Genomic DNA, 21,781 nt, shown 5'->3' with positions numbered 1-21,781 from the left:
TCTGAGCCTATCCCTATGGCTTATCACTGGGTCACGCTCCTAGAATCCAAGTGTTTCAGGAAGAGAACACAGACTGAGAATAAAGGAGGAAGGGAAGGAGGAAAGGATGGATCCTCAGAGGGAAATAGGTGGATGATAACTAGAAGGATAGTGGATGAATATTGTGTGGCCAAAATGACAGTTTCACAATTCATACACTTGGACATTCGGAAATCATTTTGTATTGTTTCCTAGGGCTTTCAGAACAAAGTACCACCATTTTGGTGGCTTAAATGGAAATCTATTGTCTAACAGTTTGGAGGCTGGAAGTCCAAGATCAAGGCATTCACAGGGTTGGTTCTTCCTGAGGGCCATAAAGAAAACTGTTCCATGCCTCTCTCCTAGCTTCTAGAGGTTTGTTGGCATTCCTTGGCTCGTAGATGCATTACCCTGAATTTCGCTTTCATTTTCGCTTGGCATTCTCTTTGTGTCCACATTTCCCCTCCTAATAAGGATACCAGTCATACTGCATGAGGGTCATACTTTAGTATGACCTCATCTTAACTCAGTGATTTTCAACCTGCGTGCAGCAAGAATTTTTAAAACGTGCAATGCCTGCCCTAACTGGTTTGGCTCAGTGGATAGAGTATTGGCCTGTGGACTGAAGGGTCCCAGGTTCGATTTCAGTCAAGGGCATATGCCATGGTTGTGGGCACATCCCCAGTGGGGGATGTGCAGGAGGCAGCTGATTGATATTTCTCCTTTATTGATGTTTCTAACTCTCTGTCCCTCTCACTTCCTCTATGTAAAAAAATTGAATAAAAATATATTAAACAAACAACAACAACAAAAAACAACAACATGTAATGCCTCACTAGGAAACAGTATTTAGTCAGGGGCACTGACGTTTCTTTCCTGAGACTGTTAAATAAAAAAAAAATGACAACAGCCAACACAACAATATCTGTCTGGTGTGAACAAATCAAAATTATAACTATTTTTTTTTTGTCAGGCCAGCAAAAAAATATGATAAAAATTTTGGTTTGCTATAGAATTTTAGTAATTAGTTAATATGTGCCATGAGATGAAGAAGGTTGAAAATTGCCATCCTAACTCATTATATCTGCAACGACCCTATATTCAAACAAGATTATATTTTGAGGTGCTGGGGGGGGGGGGGGGTTTGAGCTTCAACATATGGACTCTGGGAGGGCACAATTCAACCTATGTTTCCACACACTTAGTATCTCTGGCTCCATTTAAAACATGCCCAGTCTGAGTTTGCATGATGAATCTGGTTGCCTCCCTCCTTCCACTGTATGGGCTAGGCTGGATGATGTGACTTTCAGTGTTACTTCTATGTAATTATTAAGTGTTCAGGGGCTAGGAATACATCTGCTGCCTGAATGCACACCACAGCCACATCACACACTAGCTTGACAATCTCTAAAAACCTGCCTTGCCGAAACCGGTTTGGCTCAGTGGTAGAGCGTCGGTCTGCGGACTGAAAGGTCCCGGGTTCGATTCCGGTCAAGGGCATGTAGTTGGCTGTGGGCACATCCCCGGTGGGGGATGTGCAGGAGGCGGCTGGTCAATGTTTCTCTCTCATCGATGTTTCTGGCTCTCTATCTCTCTCCCTTCCTCTCTGTAAAAAATCAATAAAATATTAAAAAAATAAATAAATAAAAATAAAAACCTGCCTCCTCAACCAGTAAAATGTGGTCCATAGTCCTGCACTCATTGGGTCATTGTGGGCCAGGCGCTCAGTAAATGTTAGTGTGACTGTTCCACCTCTTCAAACACTTGAGGCCTGCAGAGCCATGAGAATAGCCTAGAGTTCTCAACCTTTAGTGAAAATTCGACTCCCTTTCTCCTTAACGTTCTGCTGAAAGAAGTTCAAGAGGGGGGAGGGTGCCTTGTTGTCCTGCAAACAGGACTACAAATCTGTTTCAGGGAACACAATTATTTCTCTTTTTCTCCCCCGAAGCCAGACGCCATAAATTCTGAGCAGACACGTCTAGGTAACGTGATTACGAAATACCTGTTCTCTTTAGGTCCCAGTGATCTATCTCTTTGACTTCTCCTTTTCCCTAGGACAGCCTGATCTTTCCCACCATCTCTCAGCTGTGGGCTGGAAGCAGTCACTTTATTTACAAGCTCTCTCTTTTTGGCACCATAAATTTGGGGAAATGGAGCAGACATCTGCTGCTTTCCAAGGCACCACATCATTTACTTTTATTTTTTCATACTTGGTCTACAGGGCCGGATTTAGCTTGTCGAAATGCTTGTTGAATAACAATTAGAACGTTGGGCTCTGGAAGGCAGGAGAACCTATTTGACTACATGCCTCCACCAAGGTCAAAGAAAAAAAAAATGTGGTCACTTTCATTTAGCAAATATTTCTTAAGTGCTGACTCTGTGCCAGGTGCCATTCTAAGCACCAGGGTCATAACAATGAACAAGAGAGCTACTATGCCTCCCCTTGAGGACTTCACGTTCTGGGGACATTCATTCATACACAAAATATATGAGAACTTCCTACATATCAGGTATAGTTCACCATTAAACAAAATAGAAACAATCCCTGCCCTGATGGCTATGGTGTGTGTGTGTGGGAGGGGGGGTGCTGGGGGGGGTATGTAATGGTGGACAGAATACAATACATATAATTTTTTTTTTATCACATAAAAAGACAGGAAGTGCTATGAAAAAATTAGAGCATTGTAAGGGGAATTAGGAGTGTGTGTGTGTGTGTGTGTGTGTGTGTTTTATAATTTTAAATAGGGGGGTCAAGGGAGGTCTCATTCATTGAAAAGGTGCTATTAAAGCATCCATCTTATATAAAAACTGCTGTTTAAAATTTAACCCTGCTATTTTGACTTCTGTAAATGCTTGTTTGCTTAAATAATAAGGAAAATAAGACTACTCCCATTCCAGAGAAGCCATAAACCTTCCCCAGACAAAGTTATCAGTGCTGGCACCAGGCCAAGCCTTTGGTTGAGGTCTTAAAGCCCCAGCACATAGGGCTCTTTAAGAACTTCCAAAGGGGGCTGGAAAACCCCATATTTGGGAGACAAAGAAGGTAAAAAGATATAAATAGGAAAACTTCCTCCATGTTTGGGCCCAGAATTTGAAAGATATTTTTCTCTGGGCCCATGCATCATCATCATCATCATCATCATCATCATCATCATAATTGTAACTCCATCTCTCTAAGCACTGCTTGGTTCTTCTCCCGTTTTCCTGTAACACTATCAGAACAGAGGGGAAGGCAAGGGAGCCTGGGTATTTGGGGGAAGAGCAAGTCCAAAGGCCCTGTTGCATGAGGGTACTCAGCTTTTTCAAGGACAAGCAAGTAGGCTGGTTTAGCTGGAGCTGAGTGAACAAGGTGCTGAGTTAGGTGCAGATCAAGTACAGCTTTTAGCCCGAGTGAAATGAGGAGCCATTGGCAAGTGCTGAGCAGCAGAAGGACATGATCTTAGACTGCACAGGACTGACCTGGCCTCTGTGTGTAGGCCGGACTGCAGGTGCCTGGTGGCAGCAGGGAGACCAGGGTCATCCATCACCTGGGTGAGGCAGTAGTGACAAAGGCCCACAGGTTGGAGGAAGCAGTATAGCTGGGAGTGGTGATTATGGATCTGTTTTGTAGACTGGGCCAACAGGATTTTCTGACTGACTTGATGTAGAGTGTGAAAGAGGAGGAAGGTCAGACAGAGGCTTGGGGAGGATGGGGATAAAGGGGAGAGATCAACTAAAGGGACTTGTGTGTATACATATAGCCAACCAGTGGTCAAAGACTATGCGGGGTGGGGGTGGGGGGCGCGGGTTATGCGTGGGGAGGGGTGTGGAATGGAAATGGGGAGATGAGGACAAATATGTGATACCTTAATCAATAAAGAAATTTAAACAAAAAAATAAAAACTTGAAAGAAAAAAAAAAAAAAGAAAGAGGAGGAAGGGATGGCTCTAAGATTTTGGCCTGAGCGTCTGAAAGAACAGAGTAGCCACTGACTGATGGCAAAAACGTTTGGTGGCGCACGTTTTTTGGTGGGTAGGGCCAGAAGCATATTAGCTAGCCAAGTGGAGTGGATGGCTGGATTTTGAAGTCATCTAGAGAAGTGATTTTGGGGACAACTCTAAGACCTCAGGATGTGAGACCCTACGGAACTGGCTGCGTGTCCTTCCTCTTTGCCCTCCTTGGAAGGCACCTCTTTGCGCTGCAGTCCTTTCAGAGAACAAAGCCCTTCTTTCCTCTTTGGGGACTGGTGAGAAAAATGAACAGAAGTGACACACCCTCTAACTCTCAACACTACGATACAAACTGATGAATGGAGTGGATCAGAGACATGGAAGCATGGAACAGAGTGCAGAAACTCTGAGGGAAGGCGGGGGAAGGGTTGTGGGTGGGAGGTAATCAAAGACCATGGACTCGGACAATAGGGTGGTAACGGCCTGTGGGGTGGAGAGGCGGGAGGCCAGGGCGGGACCGGGCTGGATGGAGACAATGGGGGGAAAAAAGGGGACATACTTATAATTCTTTTAAAAATTAGTCTCATTGAATCCCTAAGCCCCACCCCCCCCCCACCCCCGCTCTTGCCTGCAAAAGAATGAGAACCCATCGGCAAGCGCTAAGCAGTAGAGGGACATGATCTCACGCTGCAAAGGACTGACCTGGCTGCTGTGTGCAGGCCAGACTGCAGGTGCCTGCAGGCTGGACGCAGGGTGGAACCGCCCCGCCCAGACCTGGGTGGTGGGCGGGGCCTGACCCTGCGGGTGGGCGGGACCTGGCCCTGCGGGTGGGCGGGGCCTCGGCGCCCTAGCACGCCACAGCCGGGGGCGTGGCCGGCGGGCGCGCGCGCCTAGCAACTCGCGCACCGGCCGGCCTCCCTGTCTCCCTCCTTCCCCCCCCTCCCTCCATCCCTCCCGCGGGTGATCAGCTGGTCTGTGCACCCCTGACGTGGGCTGGGCACGTCACCGCGAATGGCAGCCTCCAGGAAGGCACCGCGAGTAAGGTGAGGAGGCCGCCCGGGAGCCGGAGGGCGCTGGGCGCGCGCGGCTCCCCGGGCCCGGGGCGCGTGTGGCCGTCCCGAGGGCCGGGACGCGGCGGGGTAGAGCGGCGGGCGGCCCGCTGCAGGCCGGGGAAGGCCGGGGCTGGCCGGGGCTGGCTGGAGACACCCCTCAACCCCCGCCCCCCAGAGCCGGAGCTGGGGGAGGGCGCCCTGCAGCGGGCAAGTTCCGGGTTGTTTCAGGCGGGGCCGCGGGCACCCCCAGGCTGCCGGAGCCGGGCCCGGGCCCCTGAGGAGTGTGTCCGCGGAGCCGGCCGCGTTCGGCCAGAGGGGGCGGTGATTGTGGCCACTCCTGCCCGCCGCAAGGCCACGCTGTTTCTGGAAGTTGACGCCCCCTGGCTCCTCTGGCGAGTCCCTGCCTTCGCCCCTGGGCCCTGGGAATCTAATCCGCTACGTACAACCCTGACAATACCGACACGTGCGATTCGCCTTACTGATCTGTCACAAAGATAGGCAAAGATAGGCAAACGCCGGCTCCTCCCCGCCCCAATGGTTCCTCCCCGCCCCAATGGTTGCAGAGGGCTGTGTGAGGCCGTACTTTGACATCATCTCCTGGGGACGGCCATCAGTAACATGTCCTGCCTTCTCCCCGGATAAACCCCCAAGTCTCACATTAAATACATTTCAGCCCCTCCCCACTCCGCCCTCCCTCCCCCCGCCCCCCCTTGCTGCTGCCAGAGTATACTTACTTATCAGAGCAGCTAACAGATCAGGAGCCTGAGAGTGAGAGAGACATGCAGTGTTCACCAAGGCCAGAAGCCAGACTCCCTGGAGATCCACATGGGGTCAGTCAGCCATCCTCCAACCTAGGGGTGTCGAACTCAATCAAAGAAGGGGCCAAAATCTAAAATCCAGCCTAAATCGCGGGCCAAATGGTTTACTGAACAGTCATAAACTGTCATTGTGATGGAAACGCAGCAGAGTGCAGTGATGACAGCGCGGTGCCGGACACATTGCAAGGCCTGGCGGGACGGATTTGGCCCGCGGGCCGTGTGTTTGACACATGTGCAACCCGTTGACATTTGAATGAACACGCTTGGCACTCTAGCCAGGCTCACTTGACGAACACAGGCCATGGCGTGTGCTTGTGTTTGTGAGTTGGACAGATCAAAAGCCGACCTTGACGTGGACGTGGCCTTGCTGTAGCATGAGATGCGGCAGACTTGCAGGTGGAAGCAGCGGCCTGGAGGTTCCATGCTGAAAGTGGGGTCAGGCAAGCTCATCACGATGAGTTAGGCCTAGGTGGAGGACCAAGGTGGTCTTTGCTGGGTTCACAGCATCACAATATTGGAGGGGCAGAAGAGTCCTTCAACATTAGCTGATAAAACTTATTTACCTTACACAAGAGGCCACCAGAGGCCGAGAGAAGGGAGATCATTTGCCCCAGGCACCTCCCCTCGTGGCAGAATTTGAATGCCAATCAGAGTAAAAATGAGGCGCTTTAGGTGATGGAAATTGAACTCGAATTGATGTAGGTAGAAACGGGTTGAGCTGGCTTCTGGGGCAGCTGAGTCAGTAGACCAACACTGGCATCAGTCTTCCCTCTTCCTCATCTCCTGGCTCTCATTTCTTCAGCGCTGGCTTCACTGATAGGCAGGTTTTCCTCATGGCAGGCCAGTAGCCGTTCTAGGCTGACAGCCTTTGCAGAAATGGAGTCTTTCTAGAACTTACTGGTTGGAGCAGAAATCTGTCTCCCTGGACTGATTTGATCGTTTAGACCAGTGGTCAGCAAACTCATTAGTCAACAGAGCCAAATATCAACAGTACAACCTTTGAAATTGCTTTTGAGAGCCGAAAACTGACTTCTGCGCATGGGCCATGAAGTTTCAATCGCACTGTACATGCGTGCCCGCACATGATATTTTGTGGAAGAGCCACACTCAAGGGGCCAAAAAGCCACATGTGGCTTGCGAGCAGCTGTTTGCCGACCACTGCTTTTGACTATCCTGAACCAGTCATTGTGGCTGGAAGGATGGATTGAACAGATCTGGGTCCAAGAACTTAGTGGGTGACTCTTCTCAACTCTGTGGACTGAAACTGGAGAAGAGACATTCTCAAAAAGAAAACTAAGGTGCTCTCATCAAAAGGAGAAGAGATGGATTCTAGGTAGGCAAAGACAACATTACTCACATCTCCACCCTTGAACTTGTGCCATTCTACCGTTGCCTTACCTCATGGGATATGATTGAGGATCTTGGTGGTCCTAGTTTTTTGGCACCATCCTGAGTGATAGATTTTCATCATGAGCTGGGGAGGGTGGAGGGTAACAAGAACCTTGCTGGGATTTCTTTAAAAAGAGAGAGGGGAAAAAATGTGCTATAACTGTTCTATGCAAAGTTCTCTGCGCCCTTCTTTTCCCTTAACCACCAGTGGCACTTCATGGTGTCGAGAAGGTGTAGACTGAAGAAGTCTTGAGAAGGGGAACAGCACTGAGTCCATTTGAGAGTCCTGGCCTCTAGTTCTATCTAGACAATCTCCATCACCAAATTGCTGTGAGGCCTTGAGCAAGTTCTTTGATCTAATTTTTGAATATTATGAACAATATTGTTATGGACATTTGTGTACAAGTTATTATGTGGATTTATGTTTTCAATTTCTGTACCTAAGAGTGGAATTGCTAGTTTATAGGACAACTCTATTTGAGGAACTTTGGGCTGTTTCCAAACCTAAATTCCCTACAGCAATGTTTGAAGGCTCTAATTTTTTCACATCCTTTCCCTTACTTGTTATTGTCTGTTTGTTTTTTAAATTATAATCTTCCTAGTGGATGTGAAGTGGCATTTCATTGTGGTTTTGATTTCATTTCCCAAATGGATAATGACATTGAAAATCTTTTCATATGCTTTTTGACCATTTGTATATCGTAGACATTGAAATGTCTATTTAGAGCACATGTGTCAAACACAAGGCCCGCGGGCCAAATCCGTCCCGCCAGGCCTTGCAATGTGGCCCGCACTGCGCTGTCATCACTGCACTCCGCTGCGTTTCCATCACAATGACAGTTTATGACTGTTCAGTAAACCATTCGGCCCGCGATTTAGGCTGGATTTTAGATTTTGGCCCCTTCTCTGATTGAGTTCGACACCCCTAATTTAGAGCCTTCGACTATTTAAAAATTGGGTATTTTTTTTTCTTGAGTTGTAATAGTTCTTTATATACATTGTATACTGGACTCTTACCAGATATATGACTTGCAAATATTTTCTTCTCATTTTATGGATTGTCTTTTCACTTGTGTCCTTTGAAGGATAAAAGTCATTCATTTAACGGTGTCCAGTATATCTTTTCTTTTGTTGCTTATATTTTTGATGTCATATTTGAGAAATCATTGCCTAATCCAAGGTCAGACAAATTTATGACTGTTTTCTTCTAAGAAAACATTCATGTGTATAATCTATTTTGAGTTCATTTTTGTGTATGGTATATATAGTGTGAGCTTTGTTTTTTTGCATGTGGATCTCCAATTGTCCCAGCATCATTTGTTGAAAGGACTATTTTTCTCTATTGAATGGTTTTGGCACCCTTGACAGTAAATGTGAGGGTTTATTTCTGAACTCTCAATTCTACTTCATTAATCTAGAAGTCTATCTTTATGTCAGTACCACACTAACTTTTTTAAAATATATTTTTTATTGATTTACTTACAGAGAAGAAGGGAGAAGGATAGAGTTAGGAAACATCGATGAGAGAGAAACATCAATCAGCTGCCTCCCGCACACCCTCTACTGGGGGTGTGCCTGCAACCAAGGTACATGCCCTTGACTGGAATCGAACCTTCAGTCTGCAGGCCAATGCTCTATCCACTGAGCCACACTATTTTGGCACACACTATCTTTGCTACTATAGTGTGTGCACTATCTTGACTACTATAGTTTTATCATCTTTGAAGTCATGAAGATTGACTCCTCCAAATTTATTATTTTTCAAGGTTTTTTTTTTTTTTGGCTATTGCTTTCATTCATTTTAGGATCTACTTGTCACTTTCTTCCCAAAAGCTAGCTGGAATTGATGGGTATTGCATTTACGTACTATAGTTTACTTTGTGGAGTATTACCATTTTAACAATGTTAAGTCTTCCAATCCATGAACATAGAATAGCTTTCTACTTATTTAGGTCTTCTTTGTTTTCTTTCAACAATGTTCTGTAGTTTTTGCAGTGTAGGTTTTGCATATCTTTTGTTTAAGTTTATTCTAGGTATTTATTAAAATTTCATTTTTGAATTGTTTATTTCAAGTGTATGTAAATATAATTGACTTTTACATATTGCTTTTGTATCTTGCATTCTAATTTTTGTGTGTAGATTCTTTAGGATTTTTTTTATATTTAAGATAATGCCATTTGCAAATAAGTAATTTTACTACTTCTTTTCTAACATGAGTGCCTTTTAACTCAATTTCTTGCCTGATTGACTAGGAATGGCAAGAGTGGACATGTCTGTTTAGTTTCTGATCTAATGGGGAAAGCATTCAGCCTTTTAACAATAGGGTGATGTTAGCTGTGGGTTTTGTAATATTCTTAATCAAGTTGAGGAATTTCTCTTCTAGTTTATTCCATACTTTTATCATGAGGGGAGTTGGATTTTGTCAAATGCTTTTTCTGTCTCTACTAAGGTTATCATGAAATTTTTGTTCTTTTAAAAAACATTTTATATATATATATATATATTTAATTTTATTTTTTTATTAAATTATTATCTGTGTACATATTTTACCATTGCCCCCTAAAAAATTATATTTTTATTGATTTTAGAGAGGAAGAGAGAGGGAAAGAAAGATGGAAACATCAATGAGAGAGAATCATTGATTGGCTTCCTCCCGCATGCCCCCTATTGAAGATTGATCCCGCAACTCAGGCATGTGCCCTTGACCAGAATTGAACCCAGGACCCTTCAATCTGCAGGCCAATGTTCTATCCACTGAACCAAACCAGCTAGGGCTGTTCTTTTTCTATTGATATTGTATATTACATTATTTATTTTGTGTTGAACCAATCTTGTGTTCATGGACTAAATTCCACTTGGATCCTTTTTATATGTTACTAGAGGCCTGATGTATGAATTTTTGCATGGGCTGTATGGTGGACTGAGCAAATGTGAACACCTTTCCCTCTAGTAACACATAAAATTTTGGTAAAATTAGAGCAAAATTCCCTTTTAAGTTTATAGCTGAATAATATCTAAAATCCCTTCTGTAGCCTGTAATAGGCTCCTGTTGCCTCCGGATCTTGTCTCCTAACCACTTATTTTCCCATCTCCCAGCACACTGGCTGTCTTGCTTTCCCTCTGGTATACCAGGCATATGCCTGCCTTAGTGCCTTCGTACTTGCTGTTCTCCAGTTCTGAAATGTTCCTCCCCTAGACCATCCACAGGACTGATCCCTCACTTTTTTTTTTAGGTCTCTGATAAATTGTCATCTGCTAGCAAAGAGGCCTTGCCTGGCAAACCCATATCAGAGAACTTTCCCCTTATGTCCCTGACCTTCTCTTCTCCTGGCCCCACTTGACTTGTTTCATAGAACACACACTCACTACCTGACACACTGAATTCTTATTTTGTGTCTGTTGCCTTTCCTGTCCTACCCTTCTCTCCCAGGAACCTTCCTTCCCCCATGTAAACCTCTTGAGGTCAGAGATACTGTATGCTTTGTTCACTGTTGTGTCTAGGATAGGGCCTGGATTATAGATGATTCTCAAGAAAATGATTTGTTGATTGAATGGACTTGAAAGAAAAATCCCCAGGTACCAGAAATTTATACTAGTGGAACTTAAAGTCTGAATTTTTGGGGACCTTAGCTCTAACTGAGCCTTGGGGAGGTCATCGGTTGCTATAGGTCTTCATTCCCCATAGGAGACTTGTGTGTGAGTTTCCTAGCTAAGAAGTTAACATGAAAATTAGTCTCCGAAGCAAATGACAGTGACAGAAATGCTTGTATTATACAATGAAGCACACATCTCATTTTCTACTGTAGATAAGCTCTTACTAAAAGATTACAAAGCTCACAAGGAATGACCTACCAGGAGGGAGTCAGTAGGCCCAACAAAGAATTACTGTCCCCAGACCATAGTGGAAAGTCTGAAATGAATTATAAAACAAGGGCCCCAAATAATTAAAGCTAAGAGAGGGAATAGAAACCATAGCGAAAGAATAGGACACCCTGGGCCGGCCTGAATGGCTCAGTTGGTTGGAGCATTATCCCTTACACCAAAAGATTGCATGTTTTATTTCCAGTCAGGGCACACACCCAGGTTGCAGGTTCAATCCCCGGTTGGGGTACATATGGGAGGCAACCGATGGATGTTTCTCTCCATATTTCTCTCTCTTCCTTTCTCTCATCAGTAAGCATATCCTTGAGTGAGGAGAAAGAAAGAAAGAAAGAAAGAAAGAAAGAAAGAAAGAAAGAAAAAAAGAAAGAAAGAAAGAAGAAAAGAAAAGAAAAGAAAAGAATAGGGCACTGTGAAGAAAGAACAGGGAAATCTGAAAAAGAACAAAGAATTTGTACATGTGACAATCATTGCAAATAAGTCTTTTTATCATAGTTAAACAGGAGGTAAGACACAGCTGATGAAAACTCATAAACTATAGGTTAGGCCTGAAAAGGTTTACTGTCATGCTGATGTTTTATCTGCGGTTTCCATTTATTTCATCACTGATCCTGGGTTAAGAGTTCTTTGGACTCATGAAGGAAAATTGCTCAGTCAAGTTGATGGCCTCTCTGACTAAGCCTTGCCACGTTTACTGCGGTCAAAGTCTGCAATATCCTGTTCTTTCTCTTCTTAAGGGCAAGCCACCGGGACTTTCAGCTGAAAAATTTAAGAATAATTGAACCTTACGAGGTGATATATTCAGGAGGCCCAGGTATGGACACAGGTAATAATTTTGCCAATTATTAGATGGAACATCTCGAAAGGATTTTTAGTTACCCTTGCCTCAATCTCAAGGTGGGAAAAAAGAGAAGGTAAGGGGTTAACAATTGATCATGGCTGGGGTTGGGAGGATGTATATCTGGAACTTAAAAACCACTTTGTTTCTTGGCTTTCTGGGTAGTTGGTTACTGTTTCTAAATATTCGCTACTTTTTTTTTAGGGTAGTAAGTTAGAGAATGAAAGTTATCGCATTTGCCATTTCAGGGGTAGTTGTGTTAAGTTACTAGTCTAATTTTTCTAATCTCTAGTGTAATCCTCTATTGGCTGCCTTAGAGATTAGTTTTCAATGTTCATCATAATGAAATGAGAAAAGTTTGTAATATATGTATTATTGTGCTTTATAAATTGAATGTGCATTCAGGAAAATCTTTTTGGGAAAAATTTCTGGAACTGTATCTTCTCCCCAGAATTGGTCAGTTGCCTTGTTGGGTTGCCAGAAACCTGAATTCTGAAAAGTGATGCATTTCTGTATTTTTAGCCCCACAAGCCAGTGCTTTTCTATGGACTACCCAGGAGAACCACAATGTTTCCTTTCAGCTGAGTGAAAAAAATCAATCCCGAAGCACAAGAAACCATGACTAATCTCTTTGGAAGATTAGTGCTATAATTGTATTATACTAATCCCTTTTCTTTAAAAATATAGATTATGCAACACATTTTGGGCCATCTTGGGAGGGGGGAGAGGGGAAAAGGGGAAGTAAAGAAAGGGGAAAAGTGATAGAACTATCCAATTTAGAGGTTGAAGAGAACTTCTCTTCTTATTGTACATGAAGAAATAGAGGTTCAGTAGTCTTAGGTTGCAGATCCCAGCTGGAAACCGGAACGGGCTTGTTTTGATTCCATTGGAATGCTTTAAGAGAGCCTCTGTTACGATCCCTTATAATAGAACCCGGATTTGGGAATTAGATAGATCTGAGTTTTGGTTCCTAATGATCCAGTTGACTTGGGCAAGTATTTAACTCCTGTTTCTTTGTCTGAAAAATGGGAATAGTGAAACCTCCCTTGGAGGATTGTTATGTGAATTAACCACTAATGCCTGGAAATCCCTTGGCCCTTGCTCAGATGCTGGAAGCCCAGCTTCACATCTGTGTATGTGGTAAGATGCTGAAATTGGAGAAAAGCACCCCCTTCTATGGCTTTTTAATTTAATTTAATTTTTTATTTTTAGAGTATGTTTATTAAAGTTAGAGACAGTGAAACAAGCAAGGGCTTAGGGTAGAGGAAGCAACAGGAGAGAGCCTAGGCCAGCTGCCCTGGCTCACTGGAGAGTCAGAGAAAAGGGACCTTGGAGTCAGGTTCAGGGGGTTAGCCCAGGACGAGCTGCTGCTGCCCATTGCTCCCCTGGTTGCAAGTCTCGTGGGGACCCTTCGAGTTCAGGAGATGCGGGTCTATAGGGGAGGGAGAGGACGGAGGGAAAGGCTAGGGCGTTTTCCCTGGAGTGAGGGAGAGCGAGCATCCCCTTCTATCCTTATAACAAGGCTTGTAGAAATCCCAGCTTGTACTTCAGATCCAGATTCAAATCCTATTTCTTAAGCTCCTACAATGTACCATATGCTGTGTATGTGATTTTCACACGTCATGTTTAATACTTCTAGCTGCCCTGGAAGGTTAATATGATGTGCTTTTCATGTACTTCCAGGGAATCAAAAGTCTAGTTTGTGATAAAGGCTGAAGGTTTAGAAACTTATTTCTAAAAGCAGGTCCACATACGCAAGAGACTTTTAAATGAGTCACTCATTTTAAAAGCATGATTTAAAAATACCTGGCAGTGTATGGGCTAATGTTACATCATGGACTAGGATTTGTTGCTCTTGGCTTTCCACTTTCCTGCACACCCTGATTAGCTCTTGGCTGCTTCTGACATTTCTGAAAGTCATGGGATGTGGAATGAACAGATGCTCCCAATATTGCATCGGCTAAGATCCTAGCTTTCACGGAAGGTTCATTCCTGTTTATTACATTGAGTCTGAGAAGTCACAGATACACAGTTGTAATACCCACCCAGCCATCTTTGAGTGAGCGTATGGGTGTGTTAATGGATTTAGAGGCAATGGAATCAGAGATGAAGTGATGTGGTCCTGCCTTAGGGAGAAGCAGTAGATACATCTGTGGCACCATTTATCACATTGCTGTCAGAGTTAGTTAATTGTGCACTCCCTCTAAAAATTGCAAGCACATAACATTTACTATGTGCCAGGCACTGTTTCTAAATGCTTTATAGGGAGTAACCCATTTAATCCTTATAAAAATTACCCTCTGAGGATCACCAGCCATGCCTTTCATCTTCTCCATCTTTAAAAAATGAATATTTTTATTGGCTTCAGAGAGAGGAAGGGAGAGGGAATGATAGAAACATCAATAATGAGAGAGCATCATTAATTGGCTGCCTCCCTGTATGTCCTCTACTGGGGATCAAGCCCAAAACCTGGACATGTGCTCCAACTGGGAGTCAAACTGAGGCCTCTTGGTTCATAGGTTGACACTCAATCATGAGCCACACCAGCAGGGCCTCATCTTCTCCATCTTGAGTGCCTTTTAACTGCTGCCACCTCAATGGCTGGGTCTTATACCTGTACTAGCTCTGCTGCCTCCTCAGCTATTCTCATCCACTCAGTTATTTTTAAGACTTGTTGTCCCTGTGGACACCTTGCTCATTGCATTTACGTGAGTGGTAGCTGCTTCCACGGCCGCAGCACACACTGCCTCAGCACTGCAAGTTGCTGTTGCTGCTGCAGCCTAAAGGTCAGAAAGTGGTGGTGAGGAGAGAGATTGTGGTCCCAGGAAGCAGAGGATGTCTTTGGCTGGCTCCTTTTTGCCTTGGATGGTTTACAGTTTGTAATTTAGGATTTTGTGCTTGCCGCGGGTTCTGTTGACTTTGTTGATGAAGTTAGTGGCCGATAATGTTGACACATACCACAGTCAATGCTATAAACACCCAGTCAGTGCCATCAAAGTTCTTAAGTCAGAATGTGCCCAAATAGAAGCCAGGTTCAATAAAGAAATTAATGGTCTTGAGAAAGAAAATATATTGGCCTTTATCCTATATTTGCGTTTTAAAATTCCAGATGCCCAGGCTGTGCTCCAGACTAATTAAGTCAGAAGTCCCCCAGGTAGTTCTAATATGCAGTCAAGGTTGAAATACTGGTCCAAAGGAAGTCTACATTTTTTCTTGACTCTTAAAAATTAAGTTACTCAGGAGTATGGTTTCGAAATGTGTTAAGTCTATTTTGAAGCTCCTGGAAGGTGTCATAATAACGTTTTCAGATGCTGGCAAGCTGGTAAGGTCGCAGTGGGCTTCATTTTGAACTCAGTGGAGGTGTTGACCTATAAACTTAGGTCAGCCCTGGGACTTCTGCTCCCTTTTTCTCAGATAGGTGAGAGATTACAGGCTCAGGACATCAGATGCAAGGAAAGGATGCCCGTCTGAGAAGTACTCAGAAGCAGCTGTGATGCACGGAGCATGGACATGTTTCAATTGTGACTAGGACCTTTTTCAGCGGCTGATTCCTTGAGTACAACTGTCCTTCAGAGACTCCGGAGGTGGAGCCCGAGGCCTGTGGCTGAAGCTGCCCTGGCTGCAGGTTATGAATGGGGCACTAGTTCAGGGAGTCCCAAGATCAGTCTAGTATCGCGTAGGGGATTCTGTTGCAGAAAATCATCTCGACTGATAACATGGAAGCCCAAGGTGCTGGTGGTGAAGGAGAAAGAAGCAGATGAAAAGTTAAAGAACCAAAAAAAGGGCCCATACCTAACCGGGTACGAGCCCAGTGAGTTAGGGCGACAGGCCTGGAGGATGAGCTCTGGTGTAGTTGCCTCCGTGTAACTCCGTTACTTGGAGCATTGTGCGCCAGCACATTTCTTGTTAAGTGAAACATTTTTCTGTTAAAAAATAAAAAACACCAGCAACACCAAGTCCTGGCAAGGATGTGGAGCAACAGGAGTTTTTGCTTATTAATGGTGGGAATATAAAATGGTACAGCCAGGTTGGAAGACAATTTGATAGTTTCTTATAAAACTAAGTATATTATATTAAAAAAAAAAAAATCCCCACCCACGGATGTTTTCCCATCGACTTTTAGAGAATGGAAGAGAGAGGGAAAAACAAAGAAAAACATCAATGTGAGAGAAACACATCGATTGGTTGCCTCCTGCATGTGCCCTGATCAGGGCCTGGGCCGGGGAAGAACCTGCAACTGCGGTACATGCCTTTGACTGATATCGAACCTGGGACCTTTCCGTCTGCAGGCCAACACTCTGTCCAATGAGCCAAACTGGCTAGGGCTAAATATACTCTTTACAGCGATCATGCTCCTTGCTGCTTTCCCAGAGGAGTTGAAAGCTATGTTCACACAAAAACCTGCATGTGGATGTTTATGGCAGCTTTGTTCATAATGGCGGGAATTATGTAATTTCTAATTGTTTGATTGTGTACTGTTGGATGGGAGGTAATTTATTTAATCAGTCGTGTATTTTCCCCTCCATATTTTTACTACTGTAAACAAAGATAAGCACCTACACCTCTGTGTACTTGTTTAATGATCTCCTTAGCATAAAATCCTAGACTTGAAAGAAGTAACTAATCAATTTGGAAATCAGTCTTAGAAGCTCAAGTTTTTTTGTTTTTGTTTTTGTTTTTTCCCCCCACAAGTGGCTGTACCAGTTTACAGTTTTAGGTATTTAAGAACTGTAAATCGGAGAGTTTTGGGGCAGCTTTGGTTTTGGTCAAATGGCCGGGTGGTCATTTTGAAGCTGCCTCTAGGAATGGGGCAGAACAAAGGGGGTGCTTCTCTGGGGCTCCATTGGAGTAGTCATCGAGTTGCATGGGGTTGGCTGGTTTTGAAACAAACTCTTCTGTTGTTGCAGACGGCAGAATGCCTCCCAAAGTAACTTCTGAGCTGCTTCGGCAGCTGAGACAAGCCATGAGGAACTTGGAGTATGTGACAGAACCCATCCAGGCCTACATTATCCCATCGGGGGATGCCCACCAGGTACTGAGTGGAGATGGGTTGGTGGTGATGGAACTCATCAGTCTCTCCTCTCATTTCATCCTTTTCCCCAACGTGTTATCGGATTCTAGTTGTCAATCACAACTAAGCATGTCCTCCAGGTCCTGGCATAGGGACCTGTGTTCAGTGTATTCCTGAATGCCTGTTGATTTGGTTCTGGCTTCCTTGTTCCCAGTGAATATAGGCAGCTTTTAATAAACGATGGAAGAATTAGTAGACAAATGAGGGGTAGAAGTCTGGACCTTTCTGTTGCTGACACACTTTACCCACCTCCTCTGTCGCACTCTGTCCCTAGCAGAATTGTCTGTTCTTCCTCCTCTCTCCACCCAATCTGTTCCATCCTCTGACAGCCAGAAGAGCATCTGTAAAGTCATTATTGATCTTCACCCAGTAGGTTTAAGGGATGATTCTGAGTATCACTCCCTCCTTCCCCCAACCTCCATCTTAATGAAAGCAACTCAGGAAGTTCCCTTTACCTCTGAGAACACTAGTTATTTAAATATAGGAGGGCCCTGGTTGAAAATGTTGTCTCGTACACTAAAAGGTTGCAGGTTTGATTCCCAGTCAGGGCACATACCTAGGTTGTGGGTTTAATCCACTGTTGGGGTATGTATGGGAGGTGACTGATCAATATTTCTCTCACATTGATGTTTCTCTTTCTCTCTCTCTCTCTCTCTCTCTCTCTCTCTCTGTCTCTCTCTCTCTCTTTCTTAAAATAAAGTAAAATAAATGACCTTGGGTGAATAAAAATAATAAATATGGGAGAGTAGGATTTGGATGGGTGGAGATCTCATGTTATGGGGCTGAAAGGCAGAAGGAAGAAAGGATTCTAGGATCTACTGCTTTCAGTCTTTGAGTCAGCAAATATTTGCATTTCTTTTTGTGGTCATGGTACTATAGGATTACAAAGATGAATTTAAGATTGAATTCCTGCCCTCAATGGGCTTATGTTTTAGTAGAAAGACAAAGTGTGGACTGAATTCATAGCTGGGAGGGAATACTAAGCTGACAGGATCAAGGAAGGCTTCATGGAGAAAGGACATTTAACTGGAATGTGAACAGGTAGAATTTTAATGCTTGGAGATAGAGGTATAAGAAGTACCATGAGCAAATCCACGGACATAGGAGAATATGAGTAATGATAACCTTGAAAAAGAAGGAAAAATAGGGGCTCAGTCAAGGCCACTCATGAGCCACTCATGACTGGCCACAGGGATTCTTGACCACCAGAGTGAGGAGTTTAGGTTTTGTTAGACAGTAGGGACCCACTGAAAGTCTTTGAACAAAGGAGTGAATGATCTGTGAGAGGGAGCAGTGTTTAGTGTGGACTGGAGAAGGGAAACACTGGGAGCTGAGAAGCCTGTTAGGAGGCTCTTGCATGGATCCCAGAGGTGGGGTGCAGAGCGCTTGGACATGGTGCTGGCTTTAGGAGCAGAGAAGAGGGGAAAGGAAGGGTTCAGAGGAGGAGAAGTAGGACAGAGATTGGACCTTCAGGCAAACGGCAGAGGGCATTGGGAAGTTTGGAACCCAAGTGTTCCTTGTGCCACCCACAGAAAGAAATGAGAAGCCGCCAGTTCCTTGTTTCAGTTTCTGTGGAGAGGCGGGGTGTGGTTGGGCGACTGTTAAGTGGGATTCTGGGTCCCTGCCAGGACTGGGAGGACAAGGAGGAAGGGGTGACTTTGTGTGCAACCTGCCACCACAGCCACCTCAGAAATAGTGAGGCCGCTGCTCTTTGTGGCTCTTATTCCTAATTGTTTCATTTCAGGCTAGGTTCAGGGTTGCTGGGATTTCTCCTTTGGGTGGGGAAGGGAGAGAGTTGGAGAATGAAGGGGAATCTCGAATTCTGTCTTTTTTTTATCTTCCAAAACACAAACACAGACACCCACACACTGTTCTGTTAGAGAGAAAACGCACCCCAAATGCACAGTTACGCAAGGACTTGGCACTCCAGGGGTCTGCTTCTCTGCAGCTCTAAGGGTTTTTTCTATGTAAACTCTGAACAGGGTGTGGTATTAATGAGCTTGGGCCCAGCGGGACTTTTACAGTGAAGGGTGGTTCATTCTCTCTGCTTATCTGAAGGCTTTCATGGACCATCTAAGTCAGATGTTGAGATTGGTGGGCACCACTGGCCCCAAACCAGGAGGAGCATTGGTAGGGGCTGGCGTTGTGCCAGCATGCTTTGAGAAACCCACATTCTTCACCCTCCCCATCCTCTTGAGATGGGCTTAGTCAAAGGGTCACGTTCTGTCCGGGGTGACTCTGCCAACTGAGTTTTTGGCTGTGTTTATGGTTCCTCCTTCTGGAAGACATGAATCAGATTTTCCTAAACTCCTTGGATCCTATTCCCATTCCTCCTGGAGTCGGCTTCCTGTTTTGTTTTGTATTTCTTAAACAGACTCTGCCCTGGGGTGGGAGGTGGTGGTTTTTATCCCAGAGTGATTTTATCTACTATTAATTAGAGTAATGCTAGCTGTGGCGATACATTGAAGTTTCAGTGGAGCTTTATTTCTTGCCCACGTAGCAGCCCTGAGTGGGTGTTCCCTGTTGGTGAGTGACTTTCTTCCACTGGGAAGAATGATTTAGGAATCTAAGTTCTTTCCATCCTGTGACATCAACATCCTACCTGGAGAAAGGGGTATGAAAATGGAGTGTATTTTAGTGTGGTAAAACACCCAAGTTTCCAGCCCTTACCCAGACATCACTTCCACTCACATTTCATTGGTGAGAACTAATCATGTGACACCCCCACCTAAATGCAAGGGGGCCTGGGAGGTGAAGTCCAGGATGGGAAGCCCCCTTTCAGCCAGGTGTACACTAAGGAAAGGGCATGAAGCTGTTTTTCTTACATACCTTTACTTGGTTTCATTTAAGAAACTAGATGACGCCAAAGACAGGAAGTTGCCTTAGTATTTGGGGACAGATAGCCCTTGTCTCCATGCACAATCTAATCTGGATTGGTGGGTCAGCAGCTGGAAAAGCTCACTCCGAGTGTGTGAAGAGTGACTGTAGGCCAAGCATGTCAAACTCGCAGCCGGTGGGCCGCAGAAATGATGCGTGTGGCCATGAATTTGACATGCTTGCTGTAGGCAGTGGTCCAGGTAGAGGTGATGGAAGCCTGGACTGAGTACTGACATTGGAGATGCAGAGAAGTGGATGGCTTGGAGGAGAAGCCAACAGCTGTGCTGCTGTGCCTTGCTCCTTGCATGCTACGACCTTTTGCTGCTCTCAGGGGAGAGTGTTCCTGGGCTTTGCCAGCACATGGCTGGGGGAAGAGTAGGAGGCCTGGGCCTAGTGCTTGTCTGGCCTCTGTTGAGCCTGGAGGTGACAACTTCGGTAGGCGACGTCTTTCTGGCGGGTGGACCATTTAGGTCATGTCTAGACATTCTTGCCCCAGACCTCATTTTGATCCCAAACCAAATATGTCCACCTGCTATTAATACAGGGTGTCCCCCCAAAATGTATACACACTTTAACAGCTGATAGCTCAATTTTGAAAATCAAGTGTATTTTAGTAAACACTGCTTTTATAATTATTCAAAGTTGTGTGTATACATTTTTTAGGGAACACCCTTTATATTACCTTCCTTTGGAGACACCTTCCTCTTGCCTTTGCTGATGAGTACCTCTAGGTAAACCCCCATGGGTGCCCTGTCCCTCCTCTGAGGGTAACCCAGATAGGGGAAGGTCATCCTCTAGAAATGTGTCCCTGCATGGAGGAGTCCAGCTGGGCCCAGATCAGCAGTCCCTTCTCTGCCAGACCTTCGTCAGCATCCTCACTGTGTGTCACTGGTGGGAGAGCCCCAAGCCAGTGTCCTGACTGTGTGTCACTGGTGGGAAAGCCCCAATCCAGCAGAAGCTCATTGTCATCGGTAGTGTCCCCACTGTGTCTTTCCCAGTATGCACTGTGATTTTTAGTATAGGAATTATTTTTGTTAACTTAGTTATCCCACTTTTGTTAACTTAGTTATCTTAGATGCTTTTCACCATTCAGGAAGCAGACATGAGCACTACCTCTTCCACTGCGAATGCGCAGCACTCTTAGGTTTCTGGAGAGATGTTTTAAACATTAACTTACTGTTCCTCACAGCAGTCCTAGGAGGAGGGTGTGACTCTCTCCACCCATTTTTGCCTTTTTTTTTTTTTTTTTTTTAAGTCTTGCACCAATGATTGCTGGTTTAAACAAATGAGGGTTCTCCAGTTCATACTGTTGATCACCATTTCTTCCTGTGTCTTTATTGCTCTCTATGAAATGTCCCTTTGTGTTTTCGGGATAAAATGTGCCTGCTGTTGCATTCAGCAGTGTGAAATGACCTTCTTGGAAGGAGGAACTGATGCTGAGGGAGGTGATGAGACTCGATGCAGACCACTTAGCTGGGCCGGTAGAGGGCAGGTGTGGCTCAGAGTCTGTTGTCCTGACATCAGGATTCTCTCTGCTGGCTCTTCTAGCATCTCCCTGGGGGGTGGGCTTGTGGCTGGCCTGTGGATGTGCTGTGGCTGCCTTAGTGAAAGGGAAGCTCTCACAGCAGGAGTGGAACGTGAGCACTTTCCCCCCTAATATCATGGGCACCCCCTAAAATGCCTCGGGGGCCCTGTTTTCCACCCGAAGCATTCTTCACTTTGCCAGGTTCTTTAGTTCAGGAGAAACTGCTAACAGGAGGAGGAGCCGCAGCTCTGGTCTGAAGCGGATCCAGGCCTTGCTGTTGACCTGGCAGTGGGCAAGTTCCTTAAAGATTCTGTCCCTGAGCTTCCATTTTCTTGTTTGCTGTTGGTCTTATCCTGGAGAGTCCTTATGAAGATGAGATGATGTG

The 21,781-nt window shown here is 45.0% G+C and overlaps 1 protein-coding gene across 3 annotated transcripts in view; it reads left to right on the top strand.

The window, feature by feature from the left end:
• The first annotated feature begins 4,817 nt into the window (after positions 1-4,817).
• XPNPEP1 (X-prolyl aminopeptidase 1) overlaps positions 4,818-21,781 on the top strand; it is a 45,687-nt gene continuing 28,723 nt past the window's right edge. The window contains exons 1-3 of one of the 3 annotated variants that reach the window (XM_036438971.2): positions 4,818-4,990; positions 11,823-11,899; positions 16,831-16,955. In XM_036438971.2, the coding sequence (XP_036294864.1) occupies positions 4,959-4,990; positions 11,823-11,899; positions 16,831-16,955 (234 nt within the window). In that variant the 5' untranslated portion in view covers positions 4,818-4,958. Of the gene's footprint in view, positions 4,991-11,822; positions 11,912-16,830; positions 16,956-21,781 lie in introns of all 3 variants that reach the window. The other 2 variants (XM_036438970.2, XM_036438972.2) reach the window with 2 other exon arrangements.

This window comes from Pipistrellus kuhlii, unplaced genomic scaffold (assembly GCF_014108245.1).
Source record: "Pipistrellus kuhlii isolate mPipKuh1 unplaced genomic scaffold, mPipKuh1.p scaffold_m20_p_15, whole genome shotgun sequence".
In the NCBI taxonomy this organism is placed as follows: Eukaryota; Metazoa; Chordata; class Mammalia; order Chiroptera; family Vespertilionidae; genus Pipistrellus; species Pipistrellus kuhlii.
Note: the sequence above shows the minus strand (reverse complement) of the source record. Positions and strands in the feature narration are given on the sequence as shown.